Source organism: Macaca mulatta, chromosome 6, assembly GCF_049350105.2.
Source record: "Macaca mulatta isolate MMU2019108-1 chromosome 6, T2T-MMU8v2.0, whole genome shotgun sequence".
Lineage (NCBI taxonomy): Eukaryota > Metazoa > Chordata > Mammalia > Primates > Cercopithecidae > Macaca > Macaca mulatta.
The window spans coordinates 101,158,491-101,181,025 of record NC_133411.1 but is presented as its reverse complement, the minus strand read 5'-3'; the positions used below and the strand labels follow the sequence as shown (position 1 = coordinate 101,181,025).

At 37.5% G+C, this 22,535-nt stretch overlaps 1 protein-coding gene across 8 annotated transcripts in view; it reads left to right on the top strand.

Annotated features, from left to right (window-relative positions):
* MCTP1 (multiple C2 and transmembrane domain containing 1) overlaps window positions 1-22,535 on the top strand; it is a 596,052-nt gene that overhangs the window by 487,416 nt on the left and 86,101 nt on the right. For all 8 annotated transcript variants that reach the window (XM_015140441.3, XM_015140440.3, XM_028850075.2 and 5 more), the window contains one exon: window positions 13,902-14,021. In XM_015140441.3, coding sequence (XP_014995927.2) covers window positions 13,902-14,021 — 120 coding nt within the window. The remainder of the gene's footprint in view (window positions 1-13,901; window positions 14,022-22,535) is intronic.

Genomic DNA, 22,535 nt, shown 5'->3' with positions numbered 1-22,535 from the left:
TGTATATATATATATACACACATATATATATACACACACACCCCCACATACACACACACAGACATTTATACACACACACACAGAGAGAATGCTTTTGGTGTTGTATCTGTGAATAAATACCTTGCCTACCCCAAGGCCACAGATACTTTCTTCTAGAGGTTTTGTGGTTTTAGTTCTATTATCCATTTTGTATCATCTTGTTTTTTTTTTTTTTTTTTTTTTTTTTTTTGGTAAGAGGCAAGGTCTCACTCTGTTGCTTAGGCTGGAGTGCAATGGCTATTCGCAGGCTCAATCACAGTGCACTGCAGTTTTGAACTCTTGGGCTCAAGCGATCACCTACCTCACCCTCCTAAGTAGCTAAGACTACAGGTGTGCACCTGAATTTTCTGTATATAGTAATTTTATTACTTTTAAATATAGTTTAATTTTACATTATTGTGCTCATTCCCACAAATACACCTGAATTTATCTTTGGAAAATTTCAGAAGACATGTAGAAGGGTTTTTTGGTTTTGGTTTTTGTTTTTGTTTTTTGTATCCTTGACCTAATCACAAACAGCACCATCCTTTGGTTCGTATTTACATTTGCTTTTTACAATAGCCATCTACTAATAGCTCACATTTTTCCTTGAGAGGACATTAAATTTCAGAGACATCTAAAACCTTCCTGAAGCTTGTGAATAATTTAAAAGATTGAGCAAAGTAGTCTTTAGAGTCACTGTCCCAACAATGAATATCCAAGTAAATTGTCAACAAGAAACTGAGGATCATCATGTGAGAGTGTGACATCACATCTGAACCTATGATTAATGCCTGCTTAACATCCCCTTTTGTTTAAATAGAATGCAATATTCAATTATTCTGGAAAATTGATCACAGTAAATCATTGATTTTAAAAACTTCAGGAAATTTGGTTTAAAACAGTACTCAGAGAAGTATAAATGTTTCTTGAGAATCGTACATCAGTGCCGTGTGGCTCAACAAAATATGTCCACTCCTGACAGGTCATTTTTAGAAACGAGGCTTTATGGGCAATCAGCTACAATGAGAAAAATGCCTGAAAGATAATACATCTCGGCATCTCCATGTCAATGAAGTGAAAGCTTTTCTGAAAATGAAATGGCCTTCTTTTAGAACTCTGGAATCCTAAACTACAGACATTTCAGGAACTATTTTGGCTGAAAATGATAGGAGAGATTTTTCTTTTTCATAATTTTTATTACAGTGGAATTGGTTTTTGTATTTCTAACAGTTTGACAAGAGCTAATTACAATGCGCTCATCTGTTTTGCGGACTAATTTGAGCCATCGGGCATCAACACCATAGACATGCAGCAGCATTGCAAATGATACGCATGCTTCCCTTGCTCCAAGAATTTGTACTTGCTATAAAAGAAAACAGATTTGGACAGCCCTGAAAAAGTCGGGTTTGGTTTGAAGAAAACATTTCAGAATTACATTAGAGCTGGCCTACAAGTGAACTAAAAATACCTGCTCATCTCAGTGGTCTTGGCCCAGGGCCTTTCCTTTTACTGTAAAAGTCAGGCTGTTTGAACAGTTGGAGTTCGGCTTGCTTGCTGTCTAAACTAGTGTTCTCTGATAACTTCTGTTACCATTGAAACACAAGCCCCATTGCATTTAAGAGAATGTTTAGAGGTGTGGAAAATAGCCAAGAGAAATGTATACTTAGTGCTCAAACCTTTAGGCTTCCCGTGCAGTAACTAGACCACTTAGAGCTGTTAAGAAATAAATGGGAGAAAGACATTCATCAGTAAACATTACGCAGCAAGGGTAAAAGATGGAATGGAGTAAAGAAGGCTGTTAAAATCAGCCTAAGATGATTATTTGAATTGCAAAGAGAACTGTTCAGACATAGCTAGAGCTGCTAAACATAACTCTTGAAGTTTTTCCAGAACAGAGGGATTGGGGGAATGAGACCAGTGAAGGAGAAAATTAGAAAATTATAAGATGGAATGGGAGACGAAGTTTCAAAAGCTGATAAACGATAGCTGAAATATACGATATTATTAGGTCTTAAATCTATTTATGAGGGCGAAAATTTAAAAACACACTTTCTGACTTTGGCTCTGTGATTTTCAGATTTAAATGAAGATATTAAATCCGGACAAAGAATAATCAACAAAAACTGCAAGGTTATATCATGAAGGATAAAAAAGAAAGATCAGAAGTCAGTAGCCCAGGGAAGAGAGTCTTGATAAGTTGGATAAATCTGAGTGAAATAATTTGAGTGGAAAAAAGTCAGAGTGCTACCAGATATCCCAAAACTTGGCAGAATTCAGCACTCTGCACATCAGCTACTAAAAAAAGGAATTACCATAATTGATCATCTGCTTTTTTAAAGACATTCCTGTTCAGTGAGATAGAGCTGGAGGTGTAAAGACTGAAGGACTAATTTTTAAAGTAACTTGTATCACAGACTTTACTAACATGTGTTTGGCTTGTTAGATAGCTGGGTATCCTATTTTCTGGCACAGTATAGAGAACAGAGGGAGGTTCCCCCCATGAGCAACTGAAGTGCCAGCTGTTGCCCTAAATATTGTACCTGTTCATGATGGAGATAGCTTTAAAGCCAGATTTCAAGCTTAGGGAAAATTTTACATTTTGTACATCAGCAAACATTGGTATGAGATTTGTGTGTCTAGATACAGCATTTATATACACAAAGGGGAACTGATCAAAAATTGATTTCAAAAATAGGAGTGGTAACATTCATTTCTTTAAAAGTTTAAAAGGAAACTGCATTTGATAAGCTTTAATAAATGTTTACCTCACTTCTAATGCCTTAGAAAATATATAGAAATTGTCAATTTCTATAAAATACATTGAAATAAAAGATCACAGTGAATGTAGCAATTTTGTTAAACAATAATTTGAAAACTTGAAAGGCAGGAAGGAATATCAGCACATCATGTAATGATTAGAGTATCATGAAAAAGGTATCTTTTTCATTGGAGGCATAAGAAGAAAAGCTAAAATACACTGAGATCCAACATTAAAACCCTTTTTTGTCTTCCTTAGAAAATAATTAAAGCATGGACTGTGAGTTCCCTAGCACTGGTGAGACAGTTGTGGGTCTTTCGAGAAAAAGTTGGATCCTGGGAAAACAGGGCACTAGAGAAAGGCAAGCTTCAATGAGCTTAACAGCCTTAACTCATTCTTAAATGTTTCTTTGATGTAGTCCTTGAGCATTTTTTAGAATTATTGTTACTTGATTCCAGCAGCTTCCTCACAGGCCACATAATATCAATTCCTCTTAATTGGTCATTTAAAATAATAAATACGTGCTGATCTGTAGTCTGCAAAAATGACTCTGCTTGCAGCCTGATTTTGAATGAGCTGAACTTCTGTGAATTATAAAGCTGTTAAAATTAAAACATCAACTGTGTTTGATACCATGGTAGGTGTTACAAGCTATAAAGGTAACGGACTCATTTCTAATGAAAGGGACCTCGGAGAATCAACATTCTCCAGGCATCTATAAGCATTTGTCATTTTCATTCTACATCCAAACTTTTACTAACATTAAATTCACAACATTGCAGGAATTTCTTATCAGTTATTCATGTGTGGTTATGTGATGCTCAAGTTGGACATACTCTGGGCTTTACATTTTGGAGTTGTCAGTGTTCTCAAAGCAAAGCCAGAGCCTTTCATCTCTGACTTTGATAAAAATGACACAAATTATCAGTACAACTTGTAAGCTGAAAAAAAAATTTAAATAAATAAATAACTTCCCAAGCCTTCTGTCTGGCAGGTTCTATTGATATAATATCTCCATCAAGGAAAGTAGTGTGCATTATGCTATGATTAGTTGATAGCTCCATCTTTGAGGTTGTTTGGGTCCATTTTGTTGTGGAGATTCTTCACTGGGTGCTTTCGTGGCTTGTATGTAACATATCTTCAAATGAGTCCTATCTAGTTGTCACACTCGCTTCTTTAACAGATAGAGTCAAGCTATGTTTTTCAAAAAAGCATTGATGTACTAAGATTGTAGACTTTAGGTTTCAGATAGCAACTTCAAAAACCCAGCATACATTTTCACAATATAAAGAATTGGAACTTTCTGATGTATATTTGTTCATCCTAGTAAACCCGAAGAAACAATGTTTTTTCAACACCATCAATAAATAAAGTTTCAGTATATGTATTCAAGTCACAGCTTGCCAATAAATCAACCAATTTCTCACTTTTTTTCTACTCCTTCCCATATACCTCATCCTGTTACCAGAACAGAGATAGATAGTTCTTTTGACACATTTTGCCTACTCAATATAAAGGCATTTGGTAGATAGTGCACTTTGATTTTTTTTTTTCTCTACACATAAGAAACACACACACACACAAAACGAAATACAACAGATCAAGTCTTGTCAGTTTGGTATCTGGCTGAAACTAGTCAAAAAGAAGGCAGTTTTCATTCTAATTAAGAGAGAGGAGAGATGCCACTGTACATGAGGCTCTTTTGGGCATATTAATGCTCACTGTATCATTGTGGCATGATCACAGGAAATAGCAAAATAAGTTGGAACGATTCAGTGGGTCTAAGGTAGCCATCAATTCCCTGCTACCGTGTATTTTAGAAAATTGTCCAAACAAAGCAAAGCCTCTCTTCAAAAGAGCAACACATCATACTTTAAAACCACCTTGAAAAGGTTATCGTTATGCTAGGAATTAATTAGGTTCACTTTGCCTATCTCCTCTCCCTTGTTGAATGGAGGTGGTACAAAAGCCTTTAGTGGAACCAACCAGAAATAAAGACCTTTGAACAGGTGGTGGTGCCATCTGGCTATTTAAATCAAGGCAAAACCACCCCCTTCCCAGAAGACTAGGTTCTGAAGACTCTGGTGATGTGGTGGAGCCTGACTTAATTTGAGTGAGTGTAAATGGGCATAAGGGCTTCACCTCCAGTCCTTTAGGCATGTTTTTAAGGAATGTTAAACATTAATAGGAATATCTAGTGCAAATGCTTATAAGGACAATTTTTTTTCTCTGCTACTGACTTACTCTAAGTCATAATTCATGCCATCACATAGGAAATAATACCTAGCTTTTTTTTCTGTATACACTTGTATATATACATATAGTTTCTTCTTTTCTAAGTTAATTATAGAATATTCTATTATCTATGTGAGAAACAGACAACTTTTCTCAAAGAGGAGTGCTTTTAGCATTTGGGGCAGGAAAATTCTTCATTGGGTATGACTGTCACACATATTTCAGAGTGATTCACGTTGGCTTCACCCGCCAAATGCCAGTATTTCCCTTCTCCCACCCTAGTCATTGTGACAACTAAAAACATCCCTGCATATTTCCAAATGTGCCCTAGGGAGAAAAGTGGCAGCTCAGCACCGAAATGTTTGAAAGTTGATCCTCCTTCTTTTTATATTCCCTTTCTTGTGCCAAAAAGGATTTAAGGAGACAATTGGTGGGGTTAATTCACAAACAGTGCTTTCATTGGCTTCTGACTATCCTTCTCTTCAATCAAGTTTGCAATTCAGAAATTTTACCTCTTTGCCAACTCTGATGATGGCTTTTTCAAAAAGAAAAGCAGTGTATTTTAGGTCTCACTTTATCCAGCTCTCTTCTTTGAGGCCAATCTTATTGGTAGAGCTAAAATAATTGCCTTTTAAGTATTCATTGCTATAACCAGTTTTTATATATTGATGAACACCTTGAATTTTCCCCCTAATCATTGCCTAGTTCCTCAAAAGGCATATCCTGTGTATTTGTTATCTTTCTAATTTGAGGTCTCTCTCACATCAAGAAACATTCTCATACCAAATGTTCTGTGTTAGGACCCAAAAAAGTCCTTCCAGATTAACTCTTCTAAGCATATACGCACTTTTGGCACATTTCTTCATTCTGTTTTTTCTGAAATAGATATTATCGAATGATGAAATATACAGGAAAACATTAGGGGGTGAAGGTTGGGTAAAAAATGGGTTAATACTGTGAAGGTCTGAGTGTAAATGTATGTTAAGTTTAAGAAAAAAATGAATTGAAATTAGGAAGGAAAAGGATTTTCTAAAAGGACTCTGAAATAATTAATTGTTTTGTAGGAGATGGCCTTTCCATGTAGGCAGAAAATTTTTTCTTCACTTCTTTCTGAAGAGACAGTCAAATAGAGAATCTCATCTCTTAATTAGAAAGAAAAATACTCATCAAACACATCTCATCACTGGAGAGCTAATGATCCACAGCTGTTAGTCTGAAAGGGCAGGCTTTTTTCCTGAACAGTAGGAAGTGTTAATCATTTTGGATGAGATTTCTTTTTAAAATATACTGTGGTTTGCAAAAGAATAGGATATTCAATATTCCAACTTAAATGCTTTTTTTGAAGTGGGCTCCCCCAGGGATACTGTCATGTGTCGTACTGAATGATTGTTGGATGCAGGCATCTTCCACAGCACTCCAACGAGAGCATCAACTGATGGGATGATGTGAATGGCCCAGTCCTGCCTGAGACTCATAAAACCCCAGGCTCAAAGAAATCAAAAACATGCATGTCTTGCACCTCCTAAGAAATAGTGTTGCTATAAAAATCTTAAAATTTGGAATTGCTCACTCTACTTTGTATAGTATGCCTTGTTTAATGTGACTGAAAAGCCTTGCCCCACCTTCACATAACTTCTCAGCAGAACAGATTTTTTTTTTGTTGTTGTTTAATCTTTATTTGAAAAAGTAGGGCTTTTTTTCTGTAAAAATGTAATTGGCTCATTCAGTTTCCAATCTTTGCCTTTACAGCCCCCTTGCTAACCTCTTCTAAACATTTTGTACAGAAGAAAACCCCACTTAATAGAAACCTTATGAATGGCCAACTTTTGATTATTCAGAGTCGTGTAAGATAGTGGGAAAAAGGAAGAATAAAATTGGCTCCGCAAACCTCGTTTCTGCCATTAGCTTTTGGCCTCTTTGCCTTACCAAACCTTTACCAGAACACCTAAGTGGCATTCCATTTCCTTGTACTGATGCAAAAGTAGTTATCCTAGAGGAAGGGGGAAGAGAAGAAAAAGATATGGAAAATCTATGAATTGGATAATCAGTACCTAAATAATTGATACCTTTAAAGCATCAACATTCAATCTAAGACCCTTTACCTTAGAGTCAGTGGAGCTTCGTGGGAACAGCATACTGGATTAGGAAGCAGAAGACTTGGCTCTGCCACTCAGACTTGCTTCAGACAAGTCTCAAACTCCTAAGCCTCAGTTTCCTCCTTTGTAAAAGGAAGGTAATAGTCCCTACCTTCCCAGCCTGCCTCTCAGGACTTTTTCCTTAAAGTTCAGTCTATGCAATATGCGATAAGATACTTGTTAGGAGAAATTATGTTATATATATATTTTTGAGACAGAGTCTTGCTCTGTTGCCCAAGCTGGAGTACGGTGGTACAATCACGGCTCACTACAGCCTCAACTTTCTGAGCTCAAGAGTTCCTCCTGCCTCAACCTCCTGAGTAGCTCATAGGGATCATAGGCATATGCCACCATGCCCAGCTACATTTTTTTTTAATTTTATTTTTAGTAGAGACAAAGTCTCACTAGGTTACCTAGTGAGTAACCTAGTCTCACTAGGCTGGTCTTGAATTCCTGGCCTCAAGCAATCCTCCTGCATCAGCCTCCCAAAGTGTTGGGCTTAGAGGCATGAGCCACCATGCCCAGTCTATTTACCTTGCGGTAAATTAAAACTTTTCAAGAAAAACCTCATTCTGAATATTTATGGTTAAAATTTAGAATGTTTTTAAAGCCTGACCCAAATAGATACTTCAAAATTGCATATTGCGATGTTGCTACTAATATCATAGTCAAGATAATACTGATTTAGATAAAAGATTTTTGAATTTAAAAATGAACAAAGACTATGAACAAGAATTAGAATTCATGAAACTACTAGTTCCGAACAAGCTGTTTTTCATATATAGGGGCATAATAAGATTGTTAAGAAATTGTTAACATTTTAATACTGAATTGTTTTAACTTGAGTTCACAAAATCTTTAATGTTTCAGCCATTTGCTAGTAATAATGAATTTTTGTAAAGATCTAGATTTTTTGTTTCAATTATTAGTAAAACTTTTAACTGCAACTCTTCTGTTTAACTCTTAGGATTTCCCACCAAAAAATTCTCCATTCCTCACCAAATACAGTTCACCCTAAAGAACACCACCTGTCTTCTACAACTGCTCAAAGAACAATGATCATATTGACTTATTAAGTTTATAAAGTCTGTGTAATTTTCTTAATAATAATTTATAATATGAAAAGCATAGGCCGGACGCGGTGGCTCACGCCTGTAATCCCAGCACTTTGGGAGGCCGAGCTGGACAGATCACGAGGTCAGGAGTTCGAGACCATCCTGGCTAACACAGTGAAACCCCGTCTCTACTAAAAATACAAAAAATTAGCCAGGCATGGTGGTGGGCGCCTGTAGTCCCAGCTACTTGGGAGGCTGAGGCAGGAGAATGGCATGAACCCAGGAGGCGGAGCTTGCAGTGAGCCGAGATCACACCACTGTGCTCCAGCCTGGGCAACAGAGCAAGACTCTGTCTCAAAAAAAAAAAAAAAAAAAAAAAAAAAAAGAAGAAGAAGAAGAAAAAGAAAAGCATTATATTAATAATATAGTACTTTTTGATGAATCATCTTCACATATATCACTTGCTTTTCCACAGCCAACTTGTGAAATAGGCTGGTGTAACCATCTCCATTTTATAGGTAAGAGACTAAAGGAAAAGAGAATAATTGACTTGCACAGGGTCCTATGATGATCAGATAGCAGAAATTGAACTGAAATCACTTCTTTGGGCTTCTGGTCGAAACTGTGTTTTACCCTACCACATTGTCTCCTTGGAGATAGAATAATATGTATTAGTGAGCCTTTGCTGTATAACAAACCGCTCCACAATTAGTAGCTTAAAGCAACTATCATTTATTTAGTGATGATTTTGTTAGCAGTTTGGACTAGGCTTAGCTGGGCTCACTCTTGCGTCTTTGGTTGGCTTCTGGTCTGTTAGGTGGCTTTGCTTTGGATGCTGTCTGGCTTTCTACTGGGGTGATGGAGCAACTATGCCCCATGTTTTTTTAAGCCTCTGTTTTCATCATATTTGCTACTCTATCGTTGACCAAAATAAGTTATATGCCTAATCTCAGTCATTGTGGGAGGCTATTATAAAAGTCATGGATACAGGGAAACATGGAAAAATGGGGGTCATTACTGCACTCAGTCACCACAAATTAAATATGAAAAACTGAAAGTGGCACTCATTTCATCATCTCTTTCTATTTAGTTGGCATGACTCCTTTAGCATAGCTCTTATTCTTGAAACAATCATTAGCTATAGATTCTAGGGTAGTATATGAAAAGTGATAAGCCACTAGAAGGGCCAAAAAATTATATGTAGTGTAAGCCAATGAATTCCTGCTTGTCATAACACGTAATGCTTGTTGAGCATTTTATAGGTGTCAAGCATCAGCTTAATTGCTTCTCAAATCTGCCAAGTAAATAGTATCATTTTCTCTTTTCAGATGACAAAACTAAGAGAAATCTAGTAACCTGCCCAAGGTCCCAAAGCTAGTGACTAGAGAGCTTGGATGCCCTAGGCCTGATTCAAATACTCTTCTCTCTACTGTACCACACTGCAGCAGCTCCTTGAGGGATCCCACAGTCGTGGCTAACAGCCCAAGGCCAGTTGACAAAGAGCTTCTAACATGCAGGATAATGAGTAAAACTCTCAGTGTTCTCTTTCTAATGAAGGGGGTTGTGTGTACTTATTACCATTTGGCTAATGCCCCCTAAAGATTTTCTGGTATTGAATTCTAATTGTAAATTACAACAGCCATCTAATGATTAAAAAAGAAAGCCACCAAATTCTTGGAATAGTTCTAGTCTCTAATGAACATGGATAACTAATGTAGGGGTAGATGTTTTGTTTGGAATTGGGTATGTATTCCATGAGAGTAAAATGTAGACAGCCTAAGTTTCCTTATTAAAAGGAGAGATGGGGGAGATGTGACGAGATTATGTGACAGAGAGGAAAAAATACAGAAAGGGTGCTGTAGTGAAGGATGTGAAGGAATTCAACACTGTGTAGACATTTGTGAGTGTCCTTATCACTACACTTTTACATCAAAAAATTCTAAAATTTTTTGCAGGTCCTCGTTCCATGACCCACAGAGGCAAAAAGCAGTCCGGAAATGCAGATCTGGACAAATTCTAGACATTTTATGGTTTATTTTTGTATTCTGTGAATACATTAGAGATTTTAAAAATTGTTTCTTGATTTCTTTTTCCATTCCATTTTAATGCATTATTATACCTCTTGTTTCCCCCATACCTCTGAAAATGTATAGTCAGGACCATGGACAGATCCTTCATTGTCTTGGCTTTCCTTGGGTTTCTTCCAGCTGCCTTATTTCTCTTACTACTCTAGTGGGACACTAAAGGCCAGGTCTTTTGTGTTATCTCAGTTTTTTTTATAGGAAAGAGGAGAAGATTGATCTCTTTCCGAAGAGAGAAGAGAGAAGAGGCTTCAGTGTGGAGTGAATGAGCTAAAAATCTCCTTTCTTCCTTTGAGGGCTCTCTTTATTAGAGGAGCCTCACCAGCTAACAGGAAGTAGAATCATCACTAATATTATGTTGAATAAATGATTGGCTGTTCTACTTTCAGACATCTAATATTTCATAACGTATTTGTTCAATAAATACATTTTTATTGTTAATCTGTGTTCATGTTCTTTAACCTTTTGAAATCTTCATTTACGTGCTGAAAAAGAAAAATAAATGCTTTTGTATTTACAATTTATTCAAAGCCCTCATGTTTTAAAAATATATATTTTCAACAGTAGGAGCTCCTCACTCAATTACCCAAATATTAGATTATTAAAACCACAATAGAAAAGGAGATGGTTTTTCCATTGCCAGAATTCCTAAAATGAACATTATTTCTTCCTTTGTCTCTCTCTCTCCTCTGTCTTTCCCCAATCCATGTTCTGGTACCCGTGTTATTAGGACATATAAAAATACCACAGGCATTTATGATAAGTGTGTGTCAGTTCTGAGTGCTATATTTTAAGAAAGTTTTTGATGTGTTGATTTGGATATGGTAAGAGGAAGATGACTACAATGGGGAAGTGCCTAGAAACTATAATGTGTAACCGATGCTTGAAGTAAGTGGTGATGTTAAACCTAGAGAAGAAGAAGGCATGAGAGATGTCTTGATTGCTTGCAGGATTGTCATCTAGGAAGTTTTTTCTGTGGATGACAGGCCTGCAGCTAACACCAATACATGGACATTACAAGGAAATTCATTCTGAATAAGACGAGGAACCTAACACCAATGAATGGACATTAGAAGGGAAAATATATCTGCTCAATAGGTTACAAAGATTACAATTGGTCATATTTAGCAATGGGATAATCTGAGTCCCATCCATGAGGCCAGAACACACTAAGTCAAATGAGTGCCCTCAGAAAAGGCAAACATAAAGTAAGGTCCGAGAGAAAAGACCATAATATCCAAAATAGTTCATGATTGCATAGCCAAATGGAAAGAAAATCTTGTCTAGAAGTACTAAGGTAGACTCTTTTGTCAGAGGGAGAAATTTGTTAGTAGTATCCCAGGTTGTAACTCTGAATGCATTTTCCTGAAGTCACTTGGTTTTATGTAGTAGATCTATAGAACTTTTGCTAATACAAATAATTAAATAGAATTCTGTTGAATGATTGGGGAACCCAGTGTCCATTTATACATTAATTCAGTAAATATTTACTTATCGAGCACTTGCCATGCCCCAAGTACTGTTCCAGGCTCTAGGGGTAAAACAGTGAATGAAAACAAAAAGTCTACCTTTACAGGAGCTTATATTCTAGTGACTGCCTAAATGTTACAATTAAATATATAAAGAATATGGACTCTAGCCAAAAATGATTTTCCCTTTTACATGTATTGATGTCTGTCAGATTTACCTTAATTCACTTCCAAAAAAAGAATTATCTTTATAAAAATATATTTTAATAATCATAACCATCAATTATTTATATCATCTTTGTATAATTGGTATAAATTTCAAAAATTGAATGAAAATATTTTCTTTTTCTGGAAATCTTCCTACTTTTCTCATAAAATAAAAGATATGGCTCCTGCTTCATGTATTACAATATTTGGAACTTTTCTTATGCAGGAACTTGAATCTATAGTTACTATGTAATTCTGTCCAAAATCATTTCTTGGCTTACTTAACTATTATTTGTGCTTTTTGGTGCCCTCTTGGTTATGAATATAAAAGAATTCGGTAAAATATATAGTTTTCAAAATTTAATGTCACATTGAAAAAACAGATGGTACAGTAATGTCATGAAGTCATTTTAAATATTAGAGAAATATTCAAGACAATTAGATTTATAGACCTCTGTCAAGATATGAGAACACTAAGGCAAAGTGACTTTCTAAAGCTCAGAACCTTGGTTTCCTGGCCCTGAGGCCAGGAGTCTCCCTACCATTTCACACTGTTTAATTTTCTCCGCTATTTAAATAGGCTGCAGGCTTCACTGAGATTTATTAAGAAGACTGCAAATGGTCCATGCTGCTGTGCCTGACACGGGTGTCCTTAGGGCACTGCCCCTAACTCTCCTGACCTATCAAATGCAAGATGTTTGTGTTATTCCAACCAGCTGGCTGAAAGTCCCAGTTATACTATGTTCAGCTAAATCTTAGCAGGCAGAGGGCTTTCTAGCTTCCAGTATTATAATCTGTATTACTTGAGGACCTTAATCAATAATTAGTTGACTTTCTGTGTTTTGTAAGGTATTAATAACATGTACACAATAATGGTTTGGGTTTTTGTTTTTGCAAAATGACTGTGCACCAAGCAGTGGGTTTAATTCTTACAACCCTGAGGTGGATAATCCTGTTATCCCCATTTTACTAGGGAAGAAACGAAAGGGGGGATATATATGTTGCTTAAAAGTTATATGGCTAGTTAGCATTAGTGTCAGGAGTAGAATCTAGTTTTTAAATGCCTCCTGCCTTAACATTACCTTAATTTGACAGCAAAAGCCACAGACCCAGAGAATTTAGATGATCTGTCCAGGATTACAAGTCTGGTGTGGGTTGGGGGTGAGTCATACTTTATATCCAACTTTGTGTTGTTTTATAATGTAAGTGTTCTTAGAATGACTCCATCTGCCACCCTGAGTTCTTAATCTAACATTTGTCTTACAATGAAAAAGTTTATATACTTGGAGAAGTAGGTAGTGTTTAAAAAGAATAATACAAATAGGCATTTTAAAATTTGTTTTGACAAAATTTCCTTGTAATAGCTGTTTGATTTCTATGGTAATGCTAAATGTTAAGCCAACCATTTTGTACACTTGTCGGTAGCAGTGCTTTTTTTCATGTTGTGAAATCTTTGGGGCTCTCTGATGTAGACTTGGTATTTTCATCTGCCTATTAATCTTGTTACGTTGTATTATCCAAGTAAGATTTTTTAAAAGTCCCTAATATTAAATAGTGATTCATTTTTTATCATTAAGACAGATAAACCAGGCTATTTCTGACAGTGTGGTGGACTTCATTTTGCTGCTTTTTAAAAATTGTGTTCAACTTAACAATAATTTCACTGGAGGAGAAAAACTCAAATTTCCTCTTTGACAACGTAATGATATCAACTTTTCCTTAATAGAAATTAAACAGATTGGAAATCTTACCAGTGACTTTTCAAGGATCAGTTATATTTTTAGAAAAATGTCTAAAAGTTTCCAAGGCTTTGTTTTCAAGATAAATCTTCCTGTTCTGAAGCATTCGGTTTTGGGTTTTTGAAGTAGAGTATAAATAAGAGTCCATTTAATGAAATTCAGTGTTGACTCATCCCTTCTTCTCTCTTCTCTCTCCTCCAGCTCTTTCTCTTTGTTGTCTGGAACTTTGAGCTCTACATGATACCACTGGTTTTGTTGTTACTATTGACATGGAACTACTTCTTGATAATATCAGGGAAAGATAACAGGCAACGTGATACAGTAAGTCTCTACTCTCTTACTTGTATGTGTTTTTGTTCTTATTCTAGTCCCTCTGACAAGATCAATATTGAATTTGGCTTTACAAACCAGAAGTTCTGTCTACAAATACTCAAGTTTAGAGGAAAATTTTATCAGATCAAAACTAACGACTCTTTGGTCCTAACACAATAGAAAGTATTCACTTATTTCTAACATTACTCCTCTTGGTAGAAACTAAAACAGGGAGCAGCACCAAAGAATGAGCTATGATTTTCAATCATAAATGGGTGCTGCTTCAAATAATTGCTTTATTCTCCTTATTTGTTATATCTTAATGAATCCTGATTTAAGATACAATGTCACAAAATTATTAGTGATCAAACTACGTGAATGTATTTTACTTAAGACAGATAGATTCTTTGTTCTCTGTCATTGGAAGAAATGAAGGCTTCATGATTGTTGGCCTGGAAACGTGTATAAAGTACCTTAGTTCAATGCAGGTTCACTGGACAACAGTAAATATCCTTCTCTGTGCCAGGGGTGTATTGAGATATCAAGCTTAAGGATGAAGAGCTTTCATTTAACCTAAGGAAAGTTATACTAAATCTACCTGTCCTCTTTGGCATTTTTGAAAGCAGAATGTGTGAGACAACCTTCTCTTTCTAGAAGAGTTTTAGACTAAGTAGCAGAAGCTGCCCACACTATAATCACATATGTTCTGCCACGCTTTGTTCCCCTTGGATTGTCTATCACTATGCCCCTAGCAACCTAACTATGAAAAGCTTTCCCACATGTAAATAAATGAGGGGAGTGTCTTCTCCAAATACAACATTTACAATTTGATAACTCAATAGACTGCTGTTGAGAAGAATTTAAAGTTTGGCAAACACGAGAATCTACTTGGTCCTTAGCAGACTACTACTTTTCTTGCCATTAAGGATCTCTGTTTGATTTATGATCTGTAGATTATAACAGATCATAAATCGATTTTTTGCCAACTACTGTGCCCATAATGATGCAGAATTATTTGATCATCAGCTTAAAAGTAGTGTATAATACTTAATAGTAACCATCATAATGGTTGCATACATACCTTCAATGTAAAAGAACTTCCCTTTTAAATAACACAATTAAAATACACTTCAAATAGCAATGTAAGCAAAATATAAAATTCTTCAAAATAATTTCCTTTAGTATGTGACAAAGTTGCCAACAAGACACCATGTTTACTTCTCTATTATATTTCTGTCTTTCTTACTAGATTATAAATTTGAGGGAAGGGAACTCTGTTCATCTTTGTATTTGTCTCTGTCTGTAGTACCTGCTTTGCAAATTAGACATGTTCAAAACCTTCTTTGTAAAGTATATCAAACAAACATGAGATTGCTAATAGAGATTTTAATGTTTAGTCAGCATCAATAGACAAGAAGTTACTAGTATTATTGGCAAGGATTTTATGGATATATATTTAAATTGCACACTGAGAGACAAGCCCTAAATGCTATAAGCATTGGTGTCATGGGGACTAATAGGTACTTTCATCAATTAATTCAGGATGTTTTCTTTAAGAAAATAGGACTCTTTCAGACAATTGCTTTTTTGTCCCATTCATGGAGATTGTCGAGAGAGAAGAATATCTACTTTTCATTCTGTTGCCTTGAGACAAATTTGCAAATAAGATTATTTCCAAATAGGAAAAACTGGTAATTTAGTTTTAGCTTCTTAATTCTATGAGGGGGCTTATCTTCAATATTTAGTCACTGGTTTTGGTATTCTTAGTGAAAAATTCTGAAACTGTAGACTTTCCTTGTTATCTTCTCCAGAATATACCTGGCTTGGCTGGAAACATCCACTTTTAGAGGAAAAATAATATATAATGTATCCTTTTGTACTTAAAATTCTCTAAGACATTTTATAGCCTATTGAAAAAATGCATATCATATAATTTTTGCAAAATATAGCTTCAAAATAGTATTCACCAAATCTTTTCTTTTTAGTACATCTCCTCTAACAGGCTCCTCTTTTAGCCATGGACATTTTTCTTCCCCAGCACAACCCACTGTGAAACATTCTATAGTCTAACTCTCATGGAATGCCAACTACACTCCATAACTCCCAGTAATTGCCTTTTATTTGCCCAAAACACACAGATCCACATATTCTGTTCTTTCTAGGCACCAGAGCAGCAATCACAACGTTTCATTCAGCTTCTTATTCACTGGCTCAGTTAAGACCTTACGTAACTCTTAAATCCAATTTGTCTAATTATGTGTTTGCTGGCATATCCAGCTGTGCATTTGAACCGGTTGCTCCTTTTGAAAAGAAACCTGGATTATACTTTGCTGGTTACAGAATGCATATACACACACACACACACACACACACACACATATACACACACACACACACACATATACACGAATTTAGGGAAAGTGTGTGTAGGGGTTGCCATGCTGTGACGAATTGACTCTCCTGCATAGTGCATAGCACTGGAAGGATGGTATTTTCCTGTAAGTCCATATTGATATCCCAAAGACACTGCAGACTCTTTCAGCATAAGTGAAAACTTTACAGGATCTCCGAGGTGCGTTAATCACACCATTGGCTGATTCCAAACCAGGAAACTTTCTGTTTTAGGAAAGAGAGACAGAGAAAGAGAAAGAATTTTCTGCCACCAAAAATCAAACCAAACCAAAACAAAAATCTATACATTCAGCTGACAAAATTTAATTAGGGTGAAAACTATAAAAGAAAAATCAAAATGACCTTCAGGTCATAGAAAAGAAAGAAAAGAAAACACAATTTCCATGACATAAGAAGTTGAAGAAGAAAATAAAAGAAATACTGTGAAAGATGAAAAATGCATAGATGGGTAAAATCCTGTCTTCAATGTATTGGCTAATATTTGAGATTAATACCAAACAGGAAAGTGTTTCTTTGTGTGTTTATTGTTTAAGGAGAGTCTTTCCTTTCTTGGAGACCCTTAAGATTACAGGCACTGAACCCTTATACCTTTTCCCCACCATGGTGCCTATTCTAGTTTAATGAGCAAAAGCAGATGTAATCCTTGCTGAATAAGTTTTGCAGCGTTTAATGAGCTGAACCTGTTAAGGACAGAATAAGTAAACAGCCATTCCTGAGGTTAAAACTGTAGACACAGAGGGTGCCCATGTGAAAGAGGCATGGTTAAAAATATTTCACCTCTGCTATTTCCTAGTTGGACTTGTTAAAAATAAGCAATCTTAGGTCTAAATATACCTAGACTGGGACTATGACATTAAAATTTCTAGCATGAAAATTGTTAGGCTTTTCCAGAGAAAACCGTTTAAGACATGCTTCATTAAGAAATGTCCCTGGCATGAAAGGGATATAAAGATAGGAATGTCATCCTTCTCTTGGTTTGAGCTGTCACTTCAAAACCTGGGAAAAGTTCTCACCAGCATTGCCTATTAGGCTTGTACCAACTATCCAAATTACAGTGACTGTAGACAGACATTTTGAAAGTGGAAGAGTAGATGCCAGGAAATGGCTTTTACTTTGATTTAAGAACTGCTGAAACATCATTACACCCTGGGCTCTGTGTGAAGTACTTTATATTCACCATGTCATTTAGTCCTCCTCCAAGAGAGAGAAGCTGATTGTGTTAGCCCAGCCAATGGGTTGGATCCTCCTAAGTCAAGTGACCTGCCTCCCCCCACCCAGGTCCCTTCATCAGTTGTAAGCAAAGGAACATGCTCATGTAGACAAGCATGGCTGCAAGAGCTCTTCCTTGAGAAAAGAGAATCAAGTCACGGAGAATAAAGGAAATAGGTTAGCCAAGCAAACCAGGGGTTTATTGCACACCCTGTAAGTATCATTTCTACTGCACATACAGGGAAACAGGGCCAGAAAGATTAAATAACTTATCCAAAAACACACAGAAAGTGTCAGAACCAGTATTAGAACACAGAGCAGTCTGCCTGAAGTTTATACTCCGAACCACCAGTCAATCACATTTCCTGCTGGGGATATATCCCACCTCTCCCTGGGCACTGTTACAGCAAGTTTCTCCCACGAATTACTGAATAAGCCAGTAGCACTAACTACCCCTTTAAGCCGACATATTAATAGAAAGTAGTAATTTTCCCACACCCCTCATCTCATGTCTTCCATATCTCTCATTGAGGGAAACAGAAAGGATATTTATCAAGCAATTTCTATGTATCAGGCATCCTGCTAAGCCTTTTAGAGACATCACCTCCTTTTTTCCTTTACAATAATTATATCAAGTAAATAATTCTAAATAGTTTTATCCCCATTTTACAAATCAGAAAATTCAGTATCAAGGATGATAAGTAAGCAACTCCCCAGAGCAAGTGTGATGTGAACCCAGTTGTGCCCTGTTGTAAAGTCCCAGGCTGTATCTATGGTACACGCATGGGCATTCATTTCCCAAAGGACTGCTTTCTTAGTGTCCAGGGCCTTGCATAGAATCCCTGTTGTCTCCAGATTCCTTCCTATAAGGTACCCAGTAACCTCACATGAATTAGTGCTAGTCATCTATTCTATCCCACATGCCACCATTAATTTCCAAAGCATTCATGACCAGGAGGGCTACCTTCCATTCACCAAGGTGACCATGGGAGGAGTCCATCAAAGCTGACTTCTTCATATTTGTGAATAAATTTTTTTGTGTCAAAGCAATTTTTGAATATCTTTGACACAAAAAATTCTTCAAGCTGTGTTTTTTAATTACACTTTAAAAGAACATTCATTTTTACTGTCATGATATTCCTCCCACACAACAATCTCAGTTATCTAATCAATGGTGGCATTAAAAGACTGGAGAGTGGGGCAGATCAATGAAATCATTCTCTGACTCATGATATGACTGTGACAGAAATTGAGACAGAGTCTGCCTTGCTAAAATACTTTAGGAAATACTGAAATGTTTAGTTAGCTCCTTCTCGTGACAAAGCATTTGTTTCTTCATTTCCCTTTCAGAATAGTACTGAATATTGTCTCCCATTAGGTCTGTTCCAATGAGACCCAGAGCACTTATCTCTACAAATAAAGCTCCTAAGAGCAGCACTCTTTGCCATAAGTGCTGTTGATTGAACAGTTTGGAATGGTCCACCACAGAAACATCTGATTGACTTGAGCTCCTATAAATCAAGCACATTTATTATTTTGTCAGCCAGTGTTCTCCATTCCAAAGAAGTCTGTGGTGGAATATATGGAATACTGAATAAGTCAAGTATTCCTGACAGGATCTAAAGAGGCTGGCCAAAGCCAAGCTGACAGAGGAGAGGACGTCATATGCAAAGCACTCTGAATGTACAGTTAGACTCTCTCTACTTCAGTAAGAGTTTTATCATTCACTGAAAGCAGCATAGACCACAAGTTTCCTGTGTTTGCCTCTCAGTACCAAAAAAGACCACATATTCAGTGCTCTTAGCAGAAGCAACACTGAGTCATACAGCCTGTAAACACATCTAAAAATGGATGATCACTCTTTTCTTCTTCGTGCTTATTTCAACAGCAATTTTCTCAATTTTTTTCAGAAGGTCATCAGCTTGAAAAAAATCTGAGGAGGACCATGAAAAGAACCAGACCTTTAGTTTTCCAACACGATCACTAGGATAAATCAGTAGAATCAACAGCCAATCAGATGTTGGTAGAAAGCTTATCCCCTGTGACCCCTCTCAAAGCTGTTCACCAACTGTTTAGCCTTGTTAGATAATCACTTGCTGTACATAGTGCAACCCAACATGTTAATAACCATCGTCATCAGGCTTTGGATTTGCACCAACAAGATCTCCACATTTTCTTCACTCATCCCAAGTCCCCCCACCACTGTCCCCTCCCTCTCAGTAGATGACCAGGCCTTCTACTTTGCAAATTTCCCTCAAATTCCAGCCCTGAAGCCCTATGAATTTGTACCCAATTTAGGGTTGTCAGATTTAGCAAATAAAAACACAGATGCCAAGTTCAATGGAAATTTCAGATAACAACAGGACATATTTACATGTATATGTTTTTATAACATTCTTGATTTATCTGAAATTGCAGTTTAAGTGGATGTTCTATATTTATCTGGCAACTCTATCTCAATTGTACCTTTTATTCTTACCTCCAGACCTGTAGGGAGGTGACAGTTCTGAAATAAAGGTATTCCCCAACATCTTCAAGTATAGAAGACCCGTCAGGAGCAGGCCCCACCTAAACCATAGTTTCAGCTTCATCCCCCTCAGTATTCCAACAAGATTGTTTATGTGTGTGGTGGTGGTGGTGTTGTTTTGCTTTTGTTTGTTTTGGAGTATGCAATGTTTATTGAGCAAAAGGTGGGAGTAGTGGCCCAAGGGTGAGAAAACAGAAATGAACAAGACCATGGCCATCCTCTTTTGTTGTCACTTTCTTCTGGACAATTGCTTGCCACTTGGGAGAGCAGGAAACCAAGCCACTTGCAAAGGCTAGCACAGCACAGCTGGATGGGAAGGTAGTTCCAGCTGACTCGCAGGCCTGTGTTCCCAGCTTTACCTCCTATTCACTCAGTCCACAGGCTCAGGGAAGGCAATCCTTTTGTCTTCATGACACAACTAGAAAAGAGAAAAAAAGAGTGATGCTTCTCCCTTTGGACATATGAGGAAACTCAGGCCCAGAATAAGGCAGTAACGTCTGCAAAGCCCGTACTCACAGAGCGTGGGTGGGAATGGTGCAGCATGGGACAGATGTGGTGGCTGGAGAAGGGCAGTGTAGGCAGGGTCTGGAACTTAGCAGAGGCCTGGAAGTCACGTGAGCACTGAGGACAGATGTGCAGCATGGTGGAAGAGCTTGAAATCCTTGCCCGAGGTGCCGCACGTGAAGAGTTTGAGGTCTGAGTGTGATGCATGGTGGCTCTGCAGCCGCAGAGGGCTGGCAAAGACACAGGTGCACTGTGGGTGGCTGTAGCCCCTGCAAGACTGTACTTTTATGGGGTGCATCATCCTGGGATGGTCTTCGGGGCTCCTCCACTGGCACAGCAGGCTTGTAGGCAACATGGTTGGTGTTGATGAGGAGGTGGCTGTCCAGCCATGAAGGCTATGACCCACCCGAGACAGGGGTTGGAAGAGGGGCCTTTCACCCTGGGAAAAGAAGACCTTCCAAGGTAGTGGGTCTGGAAAGGAGGAGGGCCAGGATGGGATAGCCCCAGCAGTTGCAGGAGTATCTGGAGCAGAGTATACTTGTAGTTTCCCAAATATTCTATACACTCTTTCTATGCCTTCTACTGTTTTCTTAAAAATATACTTACAAATGTAAATGTATATTTCTTATCACACATGGTTTGTTTTTTATAAAAATTGAGTCACATTTAACCCATTTTAGCTCACCTGCTTTTTATATTCTGCACCATATCTGGAAATATCCCTCATATTCCTGGAAAACAGTCTACTATAAGTTTTAATTTCTATACAATTTTCACTATATGAGTGTGTGTGTGTATTTTAGAGACAGGGTCTCCCTCTGCTGCCCAGGCTGGAGTGCAGTGGTGCCATCATAGCTCACTGCAGCCTCGAACTCCTAGACTCAGTCAGTTTTCTCACCTCAGCCTCCTGCCTAGCTGGGACTACGGGTGCGAGCCACTGCACCACTCTTCTTAATTAGACAGTTTTTAGATATATTTCCTTCAATTTTTTTTTTTTGAGTCAGAGTCTCACTCTGTCACCCAGGTGGGAGTGCAGTGGTGTGATCTCGACTCACTGCAAGCCCCACCTGCTGGGTTCAAGTGATTCTCCTGCCTCAGCCTTCCTAGTAGCTGGGATTACAGGCACCTGCCACCACGCCCGGCTAATTTTTGTTTTTGTTTTTTTTTGTAGTAGAGACAGGATTTCGCCATGTTGGTCAGGCTGGTGTGGAACTCCTGACCTCAAGTGATCCGCCTACTTCAGCCTCCCAAAGTGCTGGGATCACAGGCGTGACCCACCGTGCCTGGCCCACTTCAAATATTTTGCCTTCTCAGTACTGTGAAGAAAATCCTAAAGAAATCTTTGGGTACCTTTCTGGTAATATGCTTTGGAAAGTCCTTGAAGAATTTCTGGGTGAGAGTATATGCATTTTGAAGGTTTTTGGTAGTTAATATTAATTTGCAACCCATTAAGCCTTTAACATTTTATACAGCTGTGCCTGGGTAGCCACTAATTATCATTATTCTTTCTTTTGGAGAGCCATCCCTGACACTCACCCCCTACTACCAGTCTGACCCTACCAACTCATACGCTAAGAGGTTAAATGAGCCCATACCTCTGAGTTCCCACGTCTGTCATAAGTTTGTTTCATATAGTTGCTGCCTAGGCATCCATTTTAAGGCCTGACATGAGTTATTTGAAACCTAGCAGTACCCGTCCCCTTTGGCTAGTTAAACTTACCTCCTCTGTGTGGTTGTTTATGCTGTAGCCCACTTGCTTCTCATCTTATTGACCCAACACACCCCACAGCTGCTGACCATGATGAAACCTAATGGTTAGCACTGGAGCCAAGTCAGCATTTCCCCTCGTGCTCTCTTTAAACCAGCCACGG